Source organism: Megascapheus bottae, chromosome 10, assembly GCF_031878675.1.
Source record: "Megascapheus bottae isolate mThoBot1 chromosome 10, mThoBot2.hap1, whole genome shotgun sequence".
In the NCBI taxonomy this organism is placed as follows: Eukaryota; Metazoa; Chordata; class Mammalia; order Rodentia; family Geomyidae; genus Megascapheus; species Megascapheus bottae.
In genome coordinates, this window is record NC_143518.1 from 20,916,548 (window position 1) to 20,939,671 (window position 23,124).

Sequence of the window (23,124 nt, forward strand, 5' to 3'; positions counted from 1 at the left end):
TCTTAGATCTCAGCCTCCTGAGTAGCTCTGATGACAGGCATGAGTTATGTGTGCCAGGCTACCTTTTGTTTTTTGAGATGGGGTCTTGCCCTGTAGTTCAGCTAGCCTAGAATTTGCTGTCCTGCCTCTGCTGCATCTCAAGTACTAGAATTACAGGTGTGTGCTCTCACAGCTGGCTATCGGGGGCTATTTCCTAACTGGGAAAACTATGTCCCTTGTTTTGGAATGGAAGAATCTTCACATTGTTATGGGCTGAGAAAGTTTGGGAATGTTTAGGGTCAAATTGCCTGTGTTTTCAGAAAGTTTGGGCAAGCTTTTACTGATGACATGTCAAACATTCTGTGGTTTAACTATATGTTGTTAGGCTTTTGTTTGTGGAATTTCTTAGCCTTGACTTTTGACCCACGCATAGTTGAAGCAAATCCTAGAAAATTCAACCTTGATGCATCTGAATTGAGTATAAGAAAAGCCTTCATTACAAGTACTCGACAAATCGTCAGGGTAAGAAATATGATCTTACTGTGTTACCTGTGTAAGAAAAAGCCAAATTTCTTAGAATTCTTTCCTGTAATTGTAAACGTGTAGGTCAAGTCTTAGGCCACGTTTTAGTAGTTCAGTGCCAGTTTCCCACAAACAACTCTGATTGAAAAAACCGAAAAGAATGCTTTTAGTATTGTTTGGCTTATTAGTAAAAAAAAAATGAAACAAACTCATGGCTGTGAAAAGTTCATTATAATGTATGATCTACTTGTTCATGTCTCTGATTTCTTCAACTAGTAAGTAATCTTCTTTTCCTTGGTATACTTTATTTCTAAACAAAAGAAAGACTTGCTATAGTAGAAGATATTTGATGAATGAGTAATCATTTGTGTTCTGAATAGTGCAACCCTCCTGTTTGGATAGTGGCAGCTTCCACTGTCTGAGTTGCTTTTGGAACTCTTGCAACCTGTGTTATTGACACAGTCATATACAATTTGACAGCCTTTCAGGACTTATCCAGAACAAACATCTATCAGTGTGGGGAAAAACGCACACACACACACACACACACAATGTTGTAGTTGACAAAATCTTTAGTCCCCAGTTTCTAAAATTGCATCTATTATTAAATTTATAAGAATATCATTTAAACAAAATTTTGCATCATTAAGATATGTTTTGTATTTTGAAACTATACGGCCAGGCTATTTGATTAGCATAACTAGATGGAAGAGAACCAGATGTCTTTAACATATGTACTAGAAAGCGGCCTCTTTGAATAAAAAAGACTTGGGATCAGACCAATGGTAACATATGGCAGGAACCTTCGTGTGTATTTGCCAAAGACTTTCTGTCATGTGATTTCCTCTTTGAAATAGTTGAAGTATTGGAGTATTTTAAATGCTAGGTTATCATTGAACTTCATATATTGTTTTTGTTAAATTCAGTAGTTGCATTTCTGTATACCTACACCTAAATTGTTTATAACTAAACTCACATGCTAGAAACCTTTCTGACTTCTGGTACCCCATTTAGGAAGTGAGTGTTTGGGATTAAACTCTCCTATCTAGCCAGTTCAAAATGCTGTTCTGGTATACCCTGTTGTTGATGACATCTTTTGTATAGTGACTAATTCCCTGGTTGTTTTGGATGAATATCATTTTCTTTCCTTCCTTTTTTGTAATAAGTTTTCAGAAAGATGCTACTGTCAATTGTAATATTTAGTGTTGACTTGCATGTTAAACAATTATTCTCTTTCCTTTCTTTCATTCTTTTTCTTTTCTGTGCTAGTTCTGGACGTGAACTTGGCTTTGGTACTGTTACTGCACTTTCGTGCTTAAGGCTAGCATTGTACCACTTGAGCCACAGCTCTGCTTCTGACTTTTGCGTGGTTAATTGGTGACAAGATTCTCACAGACTTTGCTGCCCAGGCTGCCTTTGAAACACAATCCTCAGACTTCACTCTCCTGAGTAGCTAGGATTACAGGCATGAGTCACTAATGCTGGCTTGAAGAGGTTTTAAAAATACATTCATAATAAGGAAATAGCAGTGGAACTGGGTCAAATTTGTTCTAGAAATCTTGCTTGTGATGACAGTTACTGGTGATTATGGCAAAGAAGCAAGATTTCCTTTGCTGGATGAAAATATTATCTCCTTAAATGCCTTACCAGTTTGGGAAAAGGCAAATTTGTCTTTACTCCCTGGAATTGATTAAAAAATAATTACTTATATGTCTTGCAGCTGTGGAGCATGGTCTTATAGTCTCCACTGTTCTGCCAAAATAGGCTATGCAGTTTGGATCAATAATTGCAAAAATGGAAAGAAATGATGAAAAAGCATTTGATGACAAGTCATTTAGCCTCTTTGGATGCTGGTTTTGTGAATGAAATTTTTCTTGTTAACATTTTTTCACTTTCTTTAATCTTCCAAAGGGAATCAAACTATGCTTATATTTTCCTAAAAGAAAAAAAAAAAAACCTTTAAACACAAGGCTTTTTTTAGTAGTGGTACTGTGTTTGAACTCAGAGCCTCAAGCTTGCTAGGCTGTGCTCTACCACCTGAACCGAATCCTCAGCCTTTTTGTTTTAGTAATTTTTGGAGTAGGGTCTGACATTTATGCTCAGCTACTGCTGATTGAGATGGGTCTCTCAAACTTTTTGTCTGGGCTGGCCTTGACTCTTGTTCCTCTTATTTTTGCCTCCCAAAGTAGTTAGGAGTTATGGGTGTGAGCTGCCTTTAACCCAATTTGTTTACTTTTTTCTTTTCTTTCTTTTTGCCAGTCCTGGGGCTTGAACTCTGGGCTAAGGTGCTGTCCCTGAGCTTCTTTTGCTGAAGGCAAGTCCTCTACCACTTGAGCCACAGTGTCACTTTCAGCTTTTTTCAGTAGTTTATTGTAGATAAAGAGTCTCCTGGAGTTCCTTGCTTGGGCTGGCTTTGAACCATAATACTCAGATTTTAGCCTCCTGTGTAGCTAAGATTATAGGTGTGAGCCACTGGCAGCCAGCTCCATAATTTTTAATATACAAGTCAAAATATAAGTTGATTAATCAGGGTAAGGTATCTGGTGTATTCTTCGATACCATTGGAATGTGAGGTCTTTGGGTAGAATACCTCATTCATTCAGCCTGGAAGATTGCAAAGTGGAAGCAGAAGCATAACAGGGGCATTTGTTGTTGTTTTGGCAGAGGAATCATATTTTATTGGGACTAACTGCTTCTTGATTGCTGGTTTTAAACTTTACGTTAGGAAGAGGATGAGTAATTAGGTTTTGGCATACTGAATGGTTACAATTATGTTTTAAAACTGTTCAGTACAGTAATGTAGCTTAAAATTTCATATCCCAGTAATGGAGGTGAACTTCTTTTTGTTGTCAGGTGATTTTAACCTACATAGATAAAAGATCATCCTGTAAGTAAAAGCCGTAGCTCCCATAGCTCTTCTGTCTGTAGCCAGGGCTTCATGCAGGCCGCCCATCACATGACTATCAGGACTCTACACTCTCTACACACACACACACACACACACACGGACATATTTATACATATACATATATATATATATATATATGTATTTTTTTTTTTTTTTGCCAGTCCTGGGCTTGAGCTCAGGGCCTGAGCACTATCCTTGGACTTTCTCAAGGCTAGAGCTCTACCACTTGAGCCTCAGCACCACTTCCAGCTTTTTTTCTATGTATGTGGTACCAAGAAATTGAATCCGGGTCTTCGTGCATGCTAGGCAAGCACTCTACCACTAGGTCAAACTCCCGGTGCCCATATATATATTTTTTAATTAAACAGAAGACCTTAAGATCTGGGATTTGAGAATAAACATTTTATTAAAATAATGCATACTCATTTAAAAATTAGAGCAATTTTATAAGCTGAAAAAAGAAAGTGTAATACCCAGATATAATGCTTTGTTGTAATGTTTTAGTCATTTTCCTCTCAATACAATCAAGGTGTGCTAGACAGGTTATTCTGGAGCTACATCTGTAGGCCACCTCTATATTTTCTTTTTTTGATGAGATGGGAGCTTGAACTCAGGGCTTTACCACTTGAGCAAGTGCTTTAGCTGTGCTTTTTGCTCGTTATTTTGGAGATGATTCATGGATTTTTCTGCTTAGGGTGGCTTTAACCTATAGTCCTCTAGTTCTCAGCCTCCTGTAGGTGTGGAACATTTTGAAGTTGTGATCCTTATATGCCTTTAAAAAATTTTTAAATGAGAAATGGGTACCAAGACATGTGAAAGGGTATCAATGTATGTGAATTAATGCACCTTCTATCTGGCAACTATCATGTAACCCTTTTACTAATTACAATAAAAAAATTAAAAAAATTTTTTAAATGAAAAGTAATTTATACATACAATTTTTTTTTTGCCAGTCCTGGGGCTTGAACTCAGGGCCTGGGTACTGTCTTTGGACACCTTTTACTCAAAGCTAGCACTCTGCCACTTGAGCCACAGCACCACTTCTGGCTTTTTCTGTGTTTGTGGTACTGAGGACTTGAACCCAGGGCTTTGTGCATGCTAGGCAAGCACTCTACCACTACCCTGCCCACTTACAATTTTTTAAAATGCTAATAATTGTAATGTGTTTGAAAGGTGTTGTTCCATCCTGTAATTTTCTCCCTAGAAGTAATCACTGTCCATGTTTTTCTAACCATTTTGTGTACATTGAAATATCAATTCTTAAAAAGTGACATGATATTCTGTCATTTCTTTTTCTTTTTTTCCATATATTTTTTATTGTAATTAATAGAAGGGTTACATTATATTCACCAGATACAGGGTGCATTACTTCACATACACTGATACCCTTTCTCATGTCTTGGCCCCATTTCCCTCCTCCCACCCCCACCCCTCATCTTGTTTTCCCCCCTTCCCTATCTGATTTCAAATAACCAAATATGTATATATACAATATATCATATTACAAGGTGAAATACTGTAACAATATGAGATAACCAAGGGACAGCAAAAGGGATGAGAGATAACATAGTACATTAGGGACAACAATCACTCATTATATGGCTTTTGTTTCAATATCCTGGAGGTCCTTTCATTTAGTGTCATACTATATGGCCTTATGTATATAGGTTTTCCTTTGCAAATCTCTGCTATGAGAGCCCAAGGTTTCTACTGATTATGACAAATGAGGGAAACCATTGAGCCTATGTTCCTTTGAGTCTGGCTTACTTCACTTAATATGTCATTTCTTCTTCTGTAGACATGCATATGACAAGCTGTGTGGGAGGCCAAGTAGGAGGATATTAACTTTAGGCTATTCTTGGCTATGTAGTGAGAACCATTTACGTTTTATAAAATTTTCTAGTGTCCACATTTAAAAAAAAAGAAACAAGTGAATCAAATATAGTTTATTTAACCTAATACATCCAAACAATTATCTGAACATGAAGATAATATAAGAAAACATTTGTTTTTGGCATTTGTATTAGGAATTCTAGGTGCCTGGAGCGTGTCTTAGTGGTAGAGCGTTTGCCTAGCATGCTTGAAGCCCTGGTTTCAATTCCCTGGAACCACATACACAGTAAAAGCTGGAAATGGCTCAAGTGGCAGAGTGCCAGCCTTGAGCAAAAAGTATCCAAGGATAGTGCCCAGGCCCTGAGTTCAAGCCCCAGATGCCAATACCTGACACCTGTAATCCTCGCTACTCAGGAAGCTGAGATGTGAGGATCACAGTTCAAAGCCAGCCCAGGGAAGAAAGTCTGAGGTCTCTGAGACTCTTATCTCCAATTAACTACCAGAAAACCAGAGGTGGTGCTGTGGCTCAGTGTGGTAGAGTGCTAGCAAAAGAGCTCAGGGACAGTGCCCATGCCTAGCTTAAGTCCCACAATTGACCTCCCTTCCCCACTACCTCCCCTCACAACCCCCCCCCCCAAAAAAAAAAAAGAATTCTAGGGCTGGAGATTTGGCTCAGGCAGTACAAGTACAATACTAGCCTAGCAAATACAAAGTCCTGTTTCCAAATACCAGCATTCAGGGAAAAAAAGAGCAAAAACGAATTTAAGTCTGGCATATAATTTACACTTAAGTGTATCTCAGTTCAGATGTGAATTTTTCACTGGAAATGTTTAACCTATCTTTAGAATTCATAAAACAACTGAAAAAGTTGATTTACAAACTCAGTTTTTTGCTACAACTTACAAATTTTCTACTGAGTAAATACATTTCTGTTCATTAGAATAACACAAATGAATTTAGTTCCTTGGTTGTACTGACCCTGTTCTAAGTACTCAGTAGCAGTAGTTGGTTGTTGTGGCTGTTCTTGGGCCTGACCACTTTAGATGGTCCTTTTTAACAATTGCATACTTCCATATAATGGTAGTGTATACCTCTCTGGTTACTGTATTCTTGACCACGGTTAATCATACTTCATGTACTCTCCCTTAATCGCCCCCAGTGCTTCTTAGAGATACTACCCAAATGTGTAGAAGTAATAGAGACGTGGGATAATTTTGTCCACCTTAACATAGCTATTAAAAATGTTGTAGAGTCTTGAATTCCAGGTCTTTTATGTGGAAGACTATGAATGACGTCAATGCCTTCTCTAATCTGGCTCTGCTCTGATTTATTTATTGATCTAGCAATCAAAAACTGTACTTCAGCCAGGTGCCAGTGGCTCATGGCTATAATCCTACTGATTTAGGAGGCTGAGTTCTGAGGCTAAAGTCTCTTATCTCCAGTCAACCAGCAAAAATCTGGAACTGGAGTATGGCCCATGTGTTAGAGTACCAGGCAGGAGCAAAAGAACTAACCAAGAGCACAACCCCATGTACCATAAATAAATAAGTAAATATTCCTTATTTCAGTGATCAACTTTGAGTATAATCTCGATATTTCTAAGTATCCAGTGGGGATATCTATTTTAAATATTGATTAATATTTTCAGAGTATATTATACAAGATTTTTAGTAGGAACAGCATAGTATATATATTTTATTTATATATTTTATTTCATTTTTTTGCACTGCTAGAGTTGGAACTCAGGGGCTTATACTTGTTAAGCAGGCCTTTTACCTCTTGGTATGCCTCCTACTTTTTTGCTCTAGTTTGTTTATTGGTTTATTGGTTTATTTATTTATTTTTGGCCAGTCCTGGGGCTTGAACTCAGGGCCTTAACATTGTCCTTGGCTTTCTCAAGGCTAAATAGAGCCACAGCACCACTTTCAGCTTTTTCTATGTATTTGGAACCGAACCCAGATCTTCATGCATGCAAGGCAAGCACTCTACCACTAGGCCAAACTCCTAACCCTGTTCTGGCTTTTTTTTTTGCCAGTCCTTTTTTTTTTTTAATATTTTTTATTGTAATTAATAAAAGGGTTACATGATATTTGCCAGATAGAGGGTGCATTAATTCACATACATTGATACCCTTTCACATGTCTTGATACCCATTACCCTCCCCCCCACCCCCCCCACCCATCTTGGTTTTCCCCCCTTCCCTATCAAATTTCAAATAACCAAATACAAATAAATTCAATATATCAGATAACAAAGTGAGATACTGTAACAATATGAGATACCCAAGGGACAGCAAAGGAGGTGAGATATAACATAGTACATTAAGGACAACAATCATTCGTTATATGGCTTTTGTTTCAATATCCTGGAGGTCCTTTCAATTAGCTTCATTCTATATGGCCTTATGTATCAAGATTTTGCTCTATTATAGATCTCTGCTAGTAGAGCCTAAGGTTTCTTTGCCAGTCCTTTTGAACTCAGGGCCTGAGCACTATCTGTCGGCTTTTTCCTCAAGGCTAGCACTCTGCTACTTGAGCCACAGCACCATTTCTGGATTTTTCCATATATGTGGTACTGAGGAATTGAACCCAGGTCTCTGGCTGCTAGGCAAGCATTCTACCACTAGGCCAAACTCCCGGCCCCTGCTCTGGTTATTTTTGAGATAGGGTTTTGTTTTGTCTAGGTCACCTTGGACTAAGGATCCTCCTATCTCTGTTTCCTGCTGTAGCTAGCATGACAGGCATGTAGCATGCTCAGTGTTTTTCCTCTTACATGGGGTCTCACAATTTTTCTTTATTTTTCCATATATTTTTATTGTAATTAATAGAAGGGTTACATTATATTCACCAGATAGAGGGTGCATTACTTCACATGCATGTGTGTTGGCCTCAAACTTCACTCCTCCTGATCTTTACTTGCTGAGTAGCCAGGTGAGAGCCACCTAGTACTGACTAGAATCTGTGAATTGATTCACCACCTCTATCTACTCTGGTCTGATGAGAAACGTCTCTTAGTTGCACTTTGATTATTTGCAGGTTAGTGTATCTTTTCGTGCTTAGTCATTTGTGTACTGTCATGTCTTTAGAACTTGCCCCTAAGAATAGTGTCTAATAGATAATATGTTTGGTTTTTCCTTTATTTTGACATGGTGTTTATTGCCACTTTTCTTGCATATTTTAAATGGCATTGCAGACTATATTTTTGAATATCTGTTTTGGTGTGTACTTAATATTCTTTCAGTTGCTATTAGAGGAATCAGTTAGGTCATGGTGACTAATATTTTTAAGTCTCTTGACATATAAAATGACAAAATTTTATTTTTGAAGATTTATTCCATTTGCCATCCAACTATTGTTTGGAAGAAATAGTATTAAAAGAAACATTTGTGTTGAAGAATAGCAATATATAACAGTCCATGATTCCTAAATTCACAGCTTGAATAAGTTATTAACTGGGTACACTCACCAGGCAGCTCTCAGAAGTGTCATTAGGCATGACCAGACTGCCTGCCTGGAACTCTCCCGTGCTCCTTCACAGTCATTTCCTCTACCTGCACCATCTGACTTTCAACTGCACAGACACATTCTGCTTAGGATACTTGAAGGATAAGATACTATTTTTTCTGTATACACTGGTACTTTTGTTTGGAAAGTAGCATGCTTATTTGCTTTTCTTTTTAAGAAAGACTTACGAAATGCATTGAGTGCATTTAAAAGCATATATTAGGGAACATATGAGATATCGTGTCTGTAGTTATTGGTAGATATTAACTAAGTGAAATGGATGGAATATCAGAATGTTATCTTAAACTCTAATGCATAAATAACCGTGGTAGTCCATAGATAGGGTTTTAATCATCTTATTGACGTTTCTAGATTTGTGTAAACCAAAGGGTCTCAACTTTTAGTTTTAAGACATACCAGAGGATTTGTTAAGGTGCATCATCATAGAAAGTTGGTCACAGGCTGAGTTCCCACAGTCATACCTATAATCTTAACTACTCAAGAGGCTGAGATGTGAGGATTGTGGTTCAGAACCAGCCGCAGGACAGGAAAGTCCAGGAGATTCTTATCTCTAATTAACCACCAGTTAGTCAGAAGTGGAGCTGTAGTGGAGCTGTGGTTCAAGTAGTAGAGCTCTAGCTTTGAGCAATGAAGCTCAGGGTCACTGTGGACCTTAAAATTCACACACATACACACACACACACACACACACACACACACACACACACACACACACAATCAGTCTTGGTAGGGCTGATTGAGGACTAGAGAATGGCATTTTTTTTTTTTTTCCAGTCCTGGGCTTGGGCTCAGGGCTTGAGCACTGTCCTTGGACTTTCTCAAGGCTGGCACTCTACCACTTGAGCCTCAGCACCACTTCCAGCTTTTTGCTATGTATGTTGTGTACTGAGCGATCAAACCCAGGTCTTCGTGCATGCTAGTCAAGCACTCTACCACTAGGCCAAACTCCCGGTCCCCGAGAGTGGCATTTTTAACAGTCCCTCAGGTGTCTGACTGTAAGGGGGCTGGTGCTACACTGTATCATTTTCTGCTGTGTACCTGCATACAGTAGACAGAGGAAGTATTTGCTGACTGAGTGATTGAGTGCTTTGAAAGGTGTAGCCAGGGGGTTATTTTCAAACTTACCACAAACCAAATTATAAAAGCCACCATACTTCCTGACCTAGCGTTCACTTGTCATGGGTCTTAAAGGGAGTTTCCAAAAACTGAACACCTTAATATTTGCATCAATAAAAATAGTGTATTTGCCAGCAAAATGGTGGGAAGTATCTTGACACCTTTTTTTTTTTAAAAACAAAATTGTATTGGAATTATCATGTTATATCATTTTGTAGTCTGTCAGGTCACAATTAAATGTGAGAAGCTTAAATAGCTAATATTTTAAAAAGTGTTTACTTCAGATTAAGTAATAGTTTATTCCTATAAAACTTTTCTCGATACCTCTGGAAATTCCTTTTGTTTAAAGAAGAAAATAATAAATCATATATTATATATAATTTATTATATATAATTATATATGGAATATTGGCAATTATTTTCTTTTAAGGATTTTTAAAATTTGTTTTTTGGTCTATTTGTCTATTAGGACATGAAAGATCAGATGTCAACTTCATCTGTGCAGGCATTGACTGAAAGGAAAAACAGACAGGTGAGAAAACATCAGTATCAGCAAAACCTCCCTCCTTCCCTTCTTTTCCCCTCTCTCCCCCTCCTTCCTTCACTTTTGCTTTCTTTTTCTATTTCTTTCACTAACCCCCCCTCCCCCAGGCCCCCTTCTTTCATAGGGTATTGCTGTGTATCTCAGACTGGTTTTGAAGTAGTCATATTCTTGCCTCAGCTTTGATTACAGGCATGCAGTACATGTCTGGCCCAGAATAGAAGTATCTGTCCAAGAAAACACTTTTAGATATTTGGAATTTTTAAATGCTAACCATTTTCCTGGGGTTTAATCCAGGGCCTGGACATTGTGCCTTAGGCCTTTTATTTATTTAGTTTTGGGTCTTGGGGCTTGAACTCAAGGCCTAGACCCTGTCTGTGAGCTCTTTTGCTTAAGGCTAGCTCTCTACCACTTTAACCTGCAACTCTCTCTACTTTCTGTTTTTGAGTGGTTAATTGAAGAGAAGAGTCTTCTTATCTGTCTCTTGCTTTTATTTATTTACTTATTTATTTTGAACAGTGCAGCTAGGAAAAGCTATTGGCTAGCTGTTTCTCTTGAAGGAAAGTAGTGCATGGGTATAGCTGCCTGGTTTTGGAGTTTCTTTGTTTGCATTTGACACCTGAAGTAATTGCAGTAGTGAAGTAGGTAATGTTTGTCCTTTGTTACTAATAATATGGATGCTCTATTCTCTAGATAGTACTGTGAAAGTAGCAAGGAAAATAAGTGTATACATTATCTTTCCAAATTTAAGTTATAAACTCATTTTAGGCCATGAAGGAAATGTCATAGAGCCACAAGTTTTCAAGGAATAGTAGGATCCAGGGTTCTCTAGACACTCAAGTGGGCAAAGTTGCCTTAGTGCCAGGTCCCAGGTGCTGTTATTCTAGCACTCAGTATCCTCTCTCCCATCGAGACAGATTCTAGGAGTCCAATAGATAACTTCTAAGCAATTTCACTGTAAAATCTAGATGATTCTTAAAAGCATAACTAATACATATCGCCGGTAAGTGTATACCCTGGCTGATATAGGAGCACAGAGACTTTGAAGAAGCCCCAGTTTTCTGTCAGAAAACTGACCCTGAAGAAAGTATCATAAGTCCCCTGTGTTCTCCATGAGGTCCTTAGGAGTTTGGACTCAGAAGGAGCAGGATCTTTTCAATTTTGACTTGAACCAAGGCTGAATCAGTGCAGAGCCACCTACAAAAAGCCTGGGTCTGTTTTTCCCAAGAGATTGTTCCATCCAGCCTTTTGATAGGGCTGAGGCCCAAAGCTGCTTGGATGTCCCATTAAACTGGGCTGGGCGCCAGACTGAGATCTGAGCCTGCCTGGGCAGCAAAGACTGTTATCTCCAGTTAACCACCAGAAAACCAGAAGTGACACTTTGGCTCAAATCGATAGAGTGCTAGCCTTGCAAAAGCTCAAGAACAGCACCTAGGCCCTGAATTCAAGCCCCATGACCAACCAAACAAAAAAGAACTGCTGAGAACTGAATGCTGTTCTGATAATAACGTAAGAACTTGGCACTCTGCATCCTGAGCTTTCCACTCCTAGCTCCTGGAGTCTGGATAGTAGGTGAAGCTCACCTTGGAGAAGTCATGTCAGTGTCAATATGGAAGAGGGAAATGGAGCCATTGATGCATTTTTCAGAGACTAAGTAAATTGGTCAGGCTTTTAAGTGTATCAGAGAGGAAAATGCTTGGGCCAGACATGGTGGCTCTCACTTGTCCTTCCAGCTCTGATAGGAGGCATAGATAGGATTTCCAAAGGCCAGACTTGGGAAAAAATGGGCAAAAACACAAAACCTTGTTTAACAAGTGACTACTACTAAAAAGGGCTGGAAGTATGACTCTTGGTAGAACATCTGCCTGGCAGATGTGAAGCTCTGGGTTCAAACCCCAGTACCACCACCAGCAGCAAAAGAAAAGCTATGGCTGGGAGTTTAACCTAGTGGTAGACTACTTGCTTAGCACACACAAAGACTCAGGTTCAATTTATTGTTACCTCATACATAGAAAAAGACGGAAATGGTGTTGTGGTTCAAGTGGTAGAGCTCTAGCCTTGAGAAAGCTCAAGGACAGTGCCCAGGCCCTGAGTTCAAGCCCCAGGGACTGGCAAAAACAAAACAAAAGGAAGTTATGTCTTTACCTTGTGATTTTGGCAACTGTATAAGAGCCTTGATCACCAGTATCTTCTCAATCTTGTCTTGGTACAGGGCTGCCATGAGCAATCATTTATCCAGTTAAAACATGGGACCCTACTTCAGATCACTTGCCACCACTGAGCTCTCACTTGCCAGTCTGCCTCTTTTTTTTTTGTGTGTGTGTGTGTGTCAGGGGGCTTGAACTAGGCCTGGGCACTGTCCTTGAGCTCTTCAGCTCAAGGCTACCACACTACCCCTGGGCTTAGGTGTTATCCCTGGGCTCTTCAGTTCAAGGCTACCACCCCACTTCCCATTTTCTAGTGTTTATTTGGAGATAAGAGTTTGAGGTCCTTTTTGTGCCTGGGCTGGCTTTGAACCTTGATCCTCAGATCTCAGCCTCCTGAGTAGCTAGGATTACAGGTGTGAGCCACTGTGCCAGTCTGCCTCTTATATGAGGAAAATACTCAACAAACCTGACTTTTGTTTTTAGACACTTCTGACTTCAGGAACCTCAGCCCTAGTCTCTAGGATCCTTGATGGAGATACTTGATATCAAGGCACTAATGGACATACCTGACTGGGACAGCAGTCTTCTCTTAACTCTCTGGAAAGCCTGTAGCCTTCAGTTTTCCCCTTGCATGAGAGGCTGTTAATTAACATTGCCATTCTAAACACTCCTGCCCACCCCTGGACCTCAGAACTTTCCTGGATCTTCCTTCAGTAAGATTCTAGATCTGTTTGACTAGGCCCTTGGGTTGTAAAGTGATATACAGATCAGTGTTTGTTGATTAGTATAAACATTTCACTTGCATTTTAAGAGGACAAAGCTGTTTGTGATGTCCACTGGGAGGCCTTGGAGAAGGCCCTTCCTGGCATTCCTCAATTTGGACAGTCCAGGGTACCAGCCTGCACTGCCACAGGGTCTGGGCAGGTTATGAGAAATGTGAGAACTGTTGGTATCACTTTGGAGATCATCCGTGTTGGTTGCCTCTCTCTCTGGTTGATCCTTCTCACACAGGCACTGCTGGGAGACAGTAGCACCCAGAACTGGAGCACTGGAACGACACATCAATATGGCCACCTTGATCGAGAACTGCAGCTAGCCAATTCTCATTTCATCGAGGAGCAACAGGCACAGCAGCAGGTACCCTGAGAATGGCTGCTAAGGGTGGGAGGTGGTGGTAGGGGGTACCTCCTCTCATTCCTCCAGCCATGGGTCATGGGTTCATCACCTCATGACATTGTGTTGGGTCTGAGCTTATGCTGTAGTTGACTGTCAAATATGTAATGATTGCATATAGGAAACAAATTCTAAACCTTTAGGGGGGAAAACCACATTTGATTATAATGATCGCAGGGAAAGCAGAGCAGACATCAAAAGTGACAGATAAGGCTAAGATTTTAAAAATGCAAACAATATCTTTTCTCCAACCTCTTATTTGTATACCCTGATTTTTTTTCAACATAGATACTCTCAGAAAGATTGAGTCCTTGTTATTGTTGAAATCATTAATTTTTCAGTTACATATAAAAATGATTACTTTGTAGAGTTTGATGGCTAGAAGGACATGAAGGCATTGTATGCTGCTGCTTTTAAGGTGAAATACTAGTAAATGGAAGCAGATGATGTCTCTGAGGATTTGAAGTCAGCTGCTTGTTGAAATACCTTAGATACTGTGCTTTATGTATGTGTTCTCTTGTTTTAGTTCCTTTAACATGTCTGTCTAACAAGTTCCTTGGTCAAATTACTATTAACCAAGCAAAAAAAAAAAGCTTTTATAGAAATGAGTAAGGTGAGATGCAACACAATGAAAAACATTTACTTGATAGTAATGGTCTTTGAGGTAATTTTTTCCTCAGGTCCTCCTAGGATGTTCTTGAGGAAGAAGAAAAAGACCCTTGTGTGTATAATTTTCCCATACTTTGCCAGGCTCTCCTGCATTTCAGCTGTGGCACTGGTTAGGGACTGAGACCTTGACCTTGGCAGTGGGGCTTCCTCTTCCTCAAGCCCCTGCCCCCCCACCCCCCCCACTCCCCCCCACTCCCTGGAGTCAGTGGTCATCTGCATGTGTGCTTTCAGCCATTGTCTGTTCCCTCATTGGACCTCAGCCAACCAGAGCAAATCTCTCTTGGTGGTTTCAAGTCCTGCTGACTGTTCACAAGTTGGATCAGCAGGAGATATCGGTAGCTTGACAATCCAGCCTTTTGAGCAGTGTGTTCTCAGAGGCAACGGTCTGGTCCTTTGATTTCTGGGCTTTGCTTCTGAATGTGAATTGTCCCAAGCTGGCAAAGAAACTAGCAGCTGCTAGAGTGCTGGGCTTGGAACCAGGTAAGATGGATTTTAATTGCTTATTTCCGTTTCCCTGGCACCAGTTGATTGTGGAGCAGCAGGATGAGCAGTTGGAGCTGGTCTCTGGCAGCATTGGGGTGCTGAAGAACATGTCCCAGCGCATCGGAGGAGAGCTGGAGGAACAGGCAGTGTGAGTATTGAGATGCCCTTCTCTCTGCTGTACATAAAGAGGACAAATCACCCCCAAACCCCTAAAAGCCTTAATAGTTACATGGCTAGTAAAACTCAAAGCTATTTTATGTGCAGCTGCAATTTTTATTCTGGTATATAGACCAGGCTCCCCAAAGGAGCAAATGTACTGAAGAAAATTCACAACAGAGTTTAGGCAAAGTTTTATTACTAGTTTTAAATACTTCCTAGAACAGCTAGAAATTCCTCTACGACAATAGTTGATGCATAACTAAGAATGAGAATGTGCTCAGTGCTGGTGGCTCATACCTGTAATCCTAGCTATTCAGGATGATAAGATCTGAAGACGGTAGTTTGAAGCCAGCCCAGGCAGGAAAGTCCAAGAGACTCTTCCTTCCAATTAACAATTTAAAAGCCAGAGACAGAGCTATGGCTTACTAGTAGAATGCCAGCCTTGAGTGAAAAAACTAAAGGACAGGTGTCTGGGTCCCGAGTTCAAGCTCTGTTGCTGGCACATAACATTTTTGCTCTAAAAAGAATGGGCAGGCATTGAACCTATAAAGCTTATGCTAGAAGCTGCCTTAACTGTATCATGCTGTAACTCTTGCTACACTCAACAGAACTGTGCTTTTATCTGCAATTATAGCTTTATGAAAAAGCTTAGAAATTTAAATTTTATTTTTCCTTATGCTCTGAAGTATAATAGCAAACTTTTTTTTTTTTTTTTTTTTTTTTTTGCCAGTCCTGGGCTTGAGCTCAGGGCCTGAGCACTGTCCTTGGACTTTTTCAAGGCTAGAGCTCTACCACTTGAGCCTCAGCACCACTTCCGGCTTTTTTCTATATATGTGGTACCGAGGAATCGAACCCGGGTCTTCATGCATGCTAGGCAAGCACTTTAACCACTAGGCCAAACTCCCGGCCCCAAACTTTTTTTTTTTAACTTTGATTACTGATACTGGAGCTTCAATTCAGGATTTCACATTTGTGCTTGGCTTACTTTCTCATGGCTGGTGCTTTACCACTTGAGTAATGTTTCCAGTCTCTAGCATTTTACTTTTTAGAGTTAGGGAGGTCTCACAAACCTGTCTGCCTGAATTGGCTTGGAATCATGATCCTTCTAGTCTGCTTTCTGAGTAGATAGGATTCTAGGTACCCAGATATAAAGACAGCATTCTTTTTTTTTTTTTTTTTTTTTTTTTTTTGCCAGTTCCAGGGCTTGAACTCGGGGTCTGAGCACTGTCCTTGGGCTTTCTCAAGGCTAGAGCTCTACCACTCAAGTCACAGCACCACTTCTGGCCTTTTCTATGTATGTGATACCAAGGAGTCGAACCTGGGTCTTTGTGCATGCCAGACAAGCACTATACCACTAGGCCAAACTCCTGGTCCCAGAGACAGCATTCTTAATTGCTCTGCCATACAATTTATTTTACAGTTTTTTTTCTAGAAAAATATGATAGTTCACCACTATTGTTCAGAAACTCTTCTATCCAGTCTGACACTTATTGTCACATACTTGTTTATGATAAATTCTTACTGGATATGTGTTCTGCATCAGGCCTGAGGATAAAGAGATAGAATAGACATTGATTTTGCCATGCATAGAATTCACCATTGAGAGGGGAGGGTAGTCATAGAAATGAAGGCCGGAGGTTATATGATAGTGAAGCTCAGCCACTGTGTAGAAGAAGTGCTGATGCCTGGAGAGCACTGACTTAGCCCAGGTTCTGAGAAAAGTGTTTTAACTGAAGCCTGCAGGAGGTGTAGGATACAGCTAGGAAAGTAGGAGCTGGTATTTGTGTGAGGAGGAGGTTATGGATAAGAGGAGGGAAAAAGAGTATCTGTGAAGACCTATAAGTACAGAAGTGCTTAGAGCAGAAAAGCTCATGTGACTCTAGCAGGGGAGCTGGGGTCAGGCAGAAGTCTAGGTAAGGAGGCGAAGAACGGACCAGGAAAGGCCTTGTCAGTGTGGGCAAGGTGGCAGGACTTTTTCTTCTAAGTGTGATGGGAGACCAGGAAAGGTGATTTTAGGAGTGATGGCGTGATCGGGTGTTAGAAAGGCTCACCTGGCTGGTTTGAAGTTGTGTACTAGAATAGAGCTTGGCAAAGATAACCAGGTAGAAAGCTGTGTAGCAGATGTGCCTGTTTAATTTCTGTTTAAAATAAGTTTTAATACTCGACTTTCATGTTGAGATAGGAAGTAACTAAAGGCTTTGATGTACATTAGTGAAGCAGCCAGATCATACAGAAAGGCCAGGAGACTTAGGAGACTTGCAGTTAACAATGGTGAATTGGGCAGTGACTTAACACCTGTAATCCTAGCTGCTTGGGAAGTGGAAGACAGAGGATCACAGTTCAAGGCCAGCCTAAATAAAAAGTTGACAAGACTCCATCTCAACCAGTAAAAGCTAGGTAAGGAAGTGTGTGCCTGTCATCCTCGCCATTATGGGAAGTGTAAATAAGGCCAGGCTAGGTGTAAACTCAACAGTCTGCCTAGCAAGTACAAAGCCCTGAATTCAAACGTCAGTACTGCCAAAGAACAGAAAAGAGAAGAAAAAGTCGGGTGGTGGCTCACGCCTGTAATACTAGCTATTCAGGACACTGAAATCTGAGGATCGAGATTCAGAGTCAGCCTGGGCACTAAAGTCCCATGTTATTCTTATCTCCAGTTAACCACTAGAAAACTGGAAGTGGTGCTGTGGCTCAAGGGGTAGGGCAGTAGCCTTGAGCTGAAGAGCTCAGAAATAGCGCCCAGGCTGAGTTCAAGCCCTATGATGGACAAAAAAAGAAAGAAAAAAAAAAAAAAAAAGAAAAAGAATACAGAAAAGAAAAGGAGAGAAAAGAGGTGAATTGAACATAACACCCTTATTGCCACTCCCTTTAAAACCTAAAGAAATGTTTTTTGTTTTTAATTTATATATTCATTCATTCATTCATTCATTCACAGCCAGTCCTGGGGCTTGAACTTAGAGGCTGGGCACAGTCCTTGAACATTCTCAAAGCTAGAGCTTGAGCCACCGCACCCCTTGCAGCTTTTTCTATGTATGTGGTACCAAGGAATCCAAGCCAGGCTTTCATACATGCTAGGAAAGCACTCTATCACTAGGCCAAACTCCTGGCCCTAAAGAAATTTTTTTTTTTTTTTTTTTTTTTTTTTTTTGCCAGTCCTGGGCTTAAGCTCAGGGCCTGAGCACTGTCCTTGGACTTTCTCAAGGCTAGAGCTCGACCACTTGAGCCTTAGCACCACTTCCAGCTTTTTCTAAGTATGTGGTATCGAGGAATCGAACCCGGGTCTTCGTGAATGCTAGGCAAGCACTTTAACCACTAGGCCAAACTCCCGGCTCTAAAGAAATGGTTTTTAAGGCATGAAACCTTTGGGGACATAGATCACAGAGAAACAATGGTTGTAACATTTTAGATTCAAGAAAGCAGGTAGATGACTGATTATGGACTCAACAAGCCAGAGAAAGCTGAATCTTCAGCCTGCAGTGGAGACAGCCAAAGAACTCTGCCTTACACTAGGGATGCCCTTGCCTGTGGATAGCCCTTTTTCAGTTCTCTTAAAGTCAATACTGAATATTGGTCTAGTCTATACCAGAGGGAAGTGGGAAGGATGCAGAGATGGAATCAGTGCTGCGATAGTGTGTTAAGTCTGGATAAAAGCTGGGGTCTTGAGTTGAAAGTGGTACTTCTAAAAATGGAGAAAGTACCAAAAGACTTCATGGAGGTAAGAGTACTTGCTCTAAGGAACAAAAAACAGCTGTGGATTTTTCATGAAAAGCCCTGTAGAACAATTGTCTTGTTAAACTGGGTGTACATATAACAAGGTCAGTTTTGGACCTTTCCTGTGCTGACCGGCCCCATCGCTGCTGGTCACTTGGGACTGTTGAGCAAGTAGAGTGCGGCTAGTCTGAGTTGAGTGAGCCTGGGGAGTAAAACACACACTGAGCTGGGCACCAGGGCCCACTTCTGTCATCCTAGCTGTTCAGAGGGTGCAATCTAAGGATCACAGTTCAAAGCCAGTCTGCACAGGAAATTCTATAACATCTCCAGTTAATCACCAAAAGCTGGAAGAGGAGCTCTGGTTCAAGTGGTAGAACACTAACTGGGCCTGAATGAAAAATATCAGGGACAGCAGCCATGCCCTGAGTTCAAGCCCCAGGATTACACACATACACACACAAACACACACACGTGATGTGATAAAATGTTGTTAAGGGATAGCTTATTAATAATTTTTATATTTATGTTGAAATATTTTTTATATATGAGCTAAAGAAAATTGAATATTAAACATCAATTTCCACCTTTGGTTTTAAATGCAGCTGCTAGAAAATATAAAGTATATATGTGCATTGTCTTTTGTTCAGTGCTGAATTAGAATGGGCTTGGGAGCTTGGTTATAATGTGGGTATCCTTGGCTAAGGTTTAGTGACATGCCTGTTTTGTCCTCAGTAAGAAAAGTCATACCCAGCACACAAAGGTAGCTCTTGTTCATAGTGTTTGGCCCTGCCTGTGGAGGCCTGCCAGCTGTAGGCCCAAAATGCTGCCAGGATCTCAGATGAACTAAAGATATTTTAATTTGAAAACTCAGGTAAGGAACAAAGATTTATTTATGTTGTTGTCAGTGTGGAGCTTATTTAAATAACCGGAGGACCCAAATCCTATGAAGCTGTCACGTGTCCTTTATGGGCACATATCAAGACCAGCAGTTTTTAGTTGACAATGACACTATCAGTGAATAAGGCCATTGTTTGTAGTAAGACTCTGGTACTAATTGGAGTGTTAATTCTAGCTTCAAAGTAATCATGCACTACTGAAAAGTGGAAAAGTCTGGAATGTCCAGTGATTTATGAAACCAGCACTTCTGGAACACTAGTATAGTATTATGTTTTCTTTCCCAGCTGTACTAGGCAGCACACATGGAAGCCATCTGAGACAGATCTCAAAGACACACACTATTCCTTCGAGACAAGGAGACACACACACACACACACACACCCAGGAATGGTCCATCTATGATAAACCTAGATACTGAATCTGTTAAAGTGCATTCCTAACATATTGACAGAGCACTTTTCTCACAAGGCTCACTCCATGAAGAGAGTTGAGCTGGTAGGATTGTCCCACTTCATAGGTTAGTTGTTGGGTGCTTTTTTTTAAGGAAGCAGGTAGCAAAGCCAGTCTGTCTTCAGTACTCACTTTCTGTTGAATTGCTCTGCCATTGAATTGGTTGTATTGTCTGCAATCCTGAAATCTTGGGAACTCTATAACCTGAGTAATATTGTTTTTTTTTTTAATTTTTTTTATTGTAATTAGTAAAAGGGTTACATGATATTTGCCAGATAGAAGGTGCATTAATTCACATACATTGATACCCTTTCACATGTCTTGGTACCCATTTCCCTCCCCTGAGTAATATTGTTAATTTGCAGCAAGCTCTTGTGGTAGTAAAATCATATGAACTGATGAAGCTTGATTCTTCATAGGTTTCCCTGTAGGAATATGAATATGTTTATATTTGATTGTCCCAGGCTCTGCTGTGGATGTTAATGCATAGCATAAATAACTTTTAAAAAAATGTCCAGAATTCCAAAACTAAAAACATACCGTGTCCTAAGGAGTTTGGTTAAGAGATGAAGCTCTGAATCCAATGTTTCTGGTTTGCTAAAATGGAGGCCTAGATCCTGATTTAGTCTCATGGCCTGTGCATTGCCGAGGCTTTCTGCTTAACACCCTCCCTTCCTTGTCTGTTTCTCTCTCCAGCATGCTGGATGATTTCTCCCATGAATTGGAGAGCACCCAGTCTCGGCTAGACAATGTGATGAAGAAACTTGCAAAAGTGTCTCATATGACCAGTGGTATGTATGTTCACTCTTGGAAATGCATACTTATTTCTGAAACGCTGCAGGGTGCTCACCTGTGGGATGTTTGTTTGGACTGTGTCAGGAGTAGAGAGTGGAAGACTGGTGTGTAGATACCTGAACTGCTTGTAGCCTTGATTTGGAAAAAGGGTAGTTTTTCTTCCAGTGGAGCAACTTTCTTTGCAACTACATGTCTTTTAATCCCCCCCCTGCCCCCGCCAAAAGTGTATTCAAAGCAATAATTAAGAAGCTAATTGCTTTTTTCCCTGATTGAAAGAAAAATATCTGCTATTTCAGAATAAGATGGCCTTATAAATTTAATTTAAATGGTTATATGTAAATCCATAATGAACTATTGTAGCAAATTTGTATTGAACTAAGGGTGAAGAAGTAACAGTTTTCAGATTACTATAATGGAAGCTATGAAGATATGTACCATGGACTTGTCTCTCCAGAGAGGTCACAAAGGTCAGCCAAGGTTCAACTCTTATTTCTGTGAATGACCCAAAACACACAATGATTTTTAATTTTCCTACCGTAAGAATGTTAAGAATTATGGTTACAATATGGAAAGTATTAGAGAGAGAGAGAGAGTGTGTGTGTATATCTCAATCTCAGGGTTTGAACTTTGGGCTGAACTGTCCCTGAACTTTTGTGCTTAAGGTTAGCACTGTGTCACAGCTCTACTTCCTGCTTTTTGCTAGTTGATTGGAGATAAGAGTATGGTGAGTTGTCTTGCTTCAGCTGACTCCATCCTCAGATCTTAGCCTTCTGAGTAACTAAGATTACAGAAGCAAGCCACCAAAGCCTAGCATTTGTTTTGAAAGATTTTATTAACACTGATTTTTACATCATATTTCAAATATCATGTTTAACAAACAAGTATTCAAGAAGGGAATCTCTGTATGGAATCACTGGCACATAGATTTTAGAACATATTAAAATTAAGCTGAGGGTTCGTATATTCAGAGATGTATATCATTCTGTATAACATTATGTCTATAAAGTATATATCCCATCATAGATTTTTATGTCTATATAGTTATGTTTATATCTCCAAGACCATGTCCATAACCTTGGGTACCCAAATGCTGAGTCATCACTCTCGTACTGTTTGGATCTAATATCCACATATCAAAGAGAACATGTACCTTTGGTCCTTTGGTCTTGACTTATCTCATTCAACATGATATGCTCTAGTTTCATCCACTTCCCTTGTCTGGTGGCTATGTAGAATTCCATTGTGTATATATATATATATATACACACATATATATATATATATATATATATATACACCACATTTTTTGTATCTGTTCATCTGTAGTGGGGCATCTGGGTTGTTTCCATTGCTTGACTATTGTGAATAGTGCAGCAATGAACATGGCTGTGCAAGTGTCCTTATCATATCCTGGGTTATGACGCTCAGGGTAGATGCCCAGGAGTGTGGTATGGCGGGATTGTAGGGAAGGTCTATTTTCAGTTTTTTGAGAAACCTCCAAACTGCCTTCCAGAGTAAGGCCCAGCATTTAAAAAAATTAAGATATATTTCTTCTTGCTGGGCATTGTTGGCTTAAGCTTATCATCCTAGCTACTCAGGGGGCTGTGAGGATCTGAGGATCACTGTTCGGAGCCAGCCAAGACAGATAAGTTTGAGAAACTCTTAACTCTTAAAAAGCTGGAAATGGAAGTGTTGCTCAAGTGATAGAATGTCAGCTTAGAATAGGAAAAAAAAAAAATCTAAGGGACAGTGCTCAGGCCCTGAGTTCAGGTCCCACCAAAAAATAAAGCAAGACAAAAATAACAACAAAAAACCTGCCCTGTTATCTTCTTCCTGGAGTAGAGGGAACTTGATACTGAGATAATCCTTCAGGCAATTTGACTGTTTTAAACTACAGCATCCCTCCTCCCATTGAGAGTTCCCCTGATTCTTGACCCTCATTCTACCACAGGTGTACGTAACAAGCAAGATTTAAATATAATTGCACAATTATTTTTCAGCAGTTTAAGCCCCCAACTTTCCTAACAGTTCTTTGGAGCTAGATGGGCTGGAGGTGTAGCTCAGTGATAAGGCATGACTAGATGGGTAAGGGGAAAAACCCCACATCAGTTTCTGCCTTGAGAGGTCATTGAAACAAATATTTAACAGTGCATTGGCACTTCATAAATGCTTTAAAAATATTGTAAAGCACCTATCAAATCCAAAACTGAGGGAAGCTTG

The 23,124-nt window shown here is 40.0% G+C and overlaps 1 protein-coding gene across 2 annotated transcripts in view; it reads left to right on the forward strand.

Moving 5' to 3' along the window:
• The window catches only part of Stx6 (syntaxin 6), a 42,548-nt gene that overhangs the window by 10,754 nt on the left and 8,670 nt on the right, over positions 1-23,124 (forward strand). Inside the window, exons 3-7 of one of the 2 annotated variants that reach the window (XM_090340310.1) lie at positions 407-501; positions 10,352-10,414; positions 13,582-13,707; positions 14,937-15,043; positions 20,806-20,900. In XM_090340310.1, coding sequence (XP_090196436.1) covers positions 407-501; positions 10,352-10,414; positions 13,582-13,707; positions 14,937-15,043; positions 20,806-20,900 — 486 coding nt within the window. The remainder of the gene's footprint in view (positions 1-406; positions 502-10,351; positions 10,415-13,581; positions 13,708-14,936; positions 15,044-20,805; positions 20,901-23,124) is intronic. The other variant, XM_090340312.1, reaches the window with a different exon arrangement.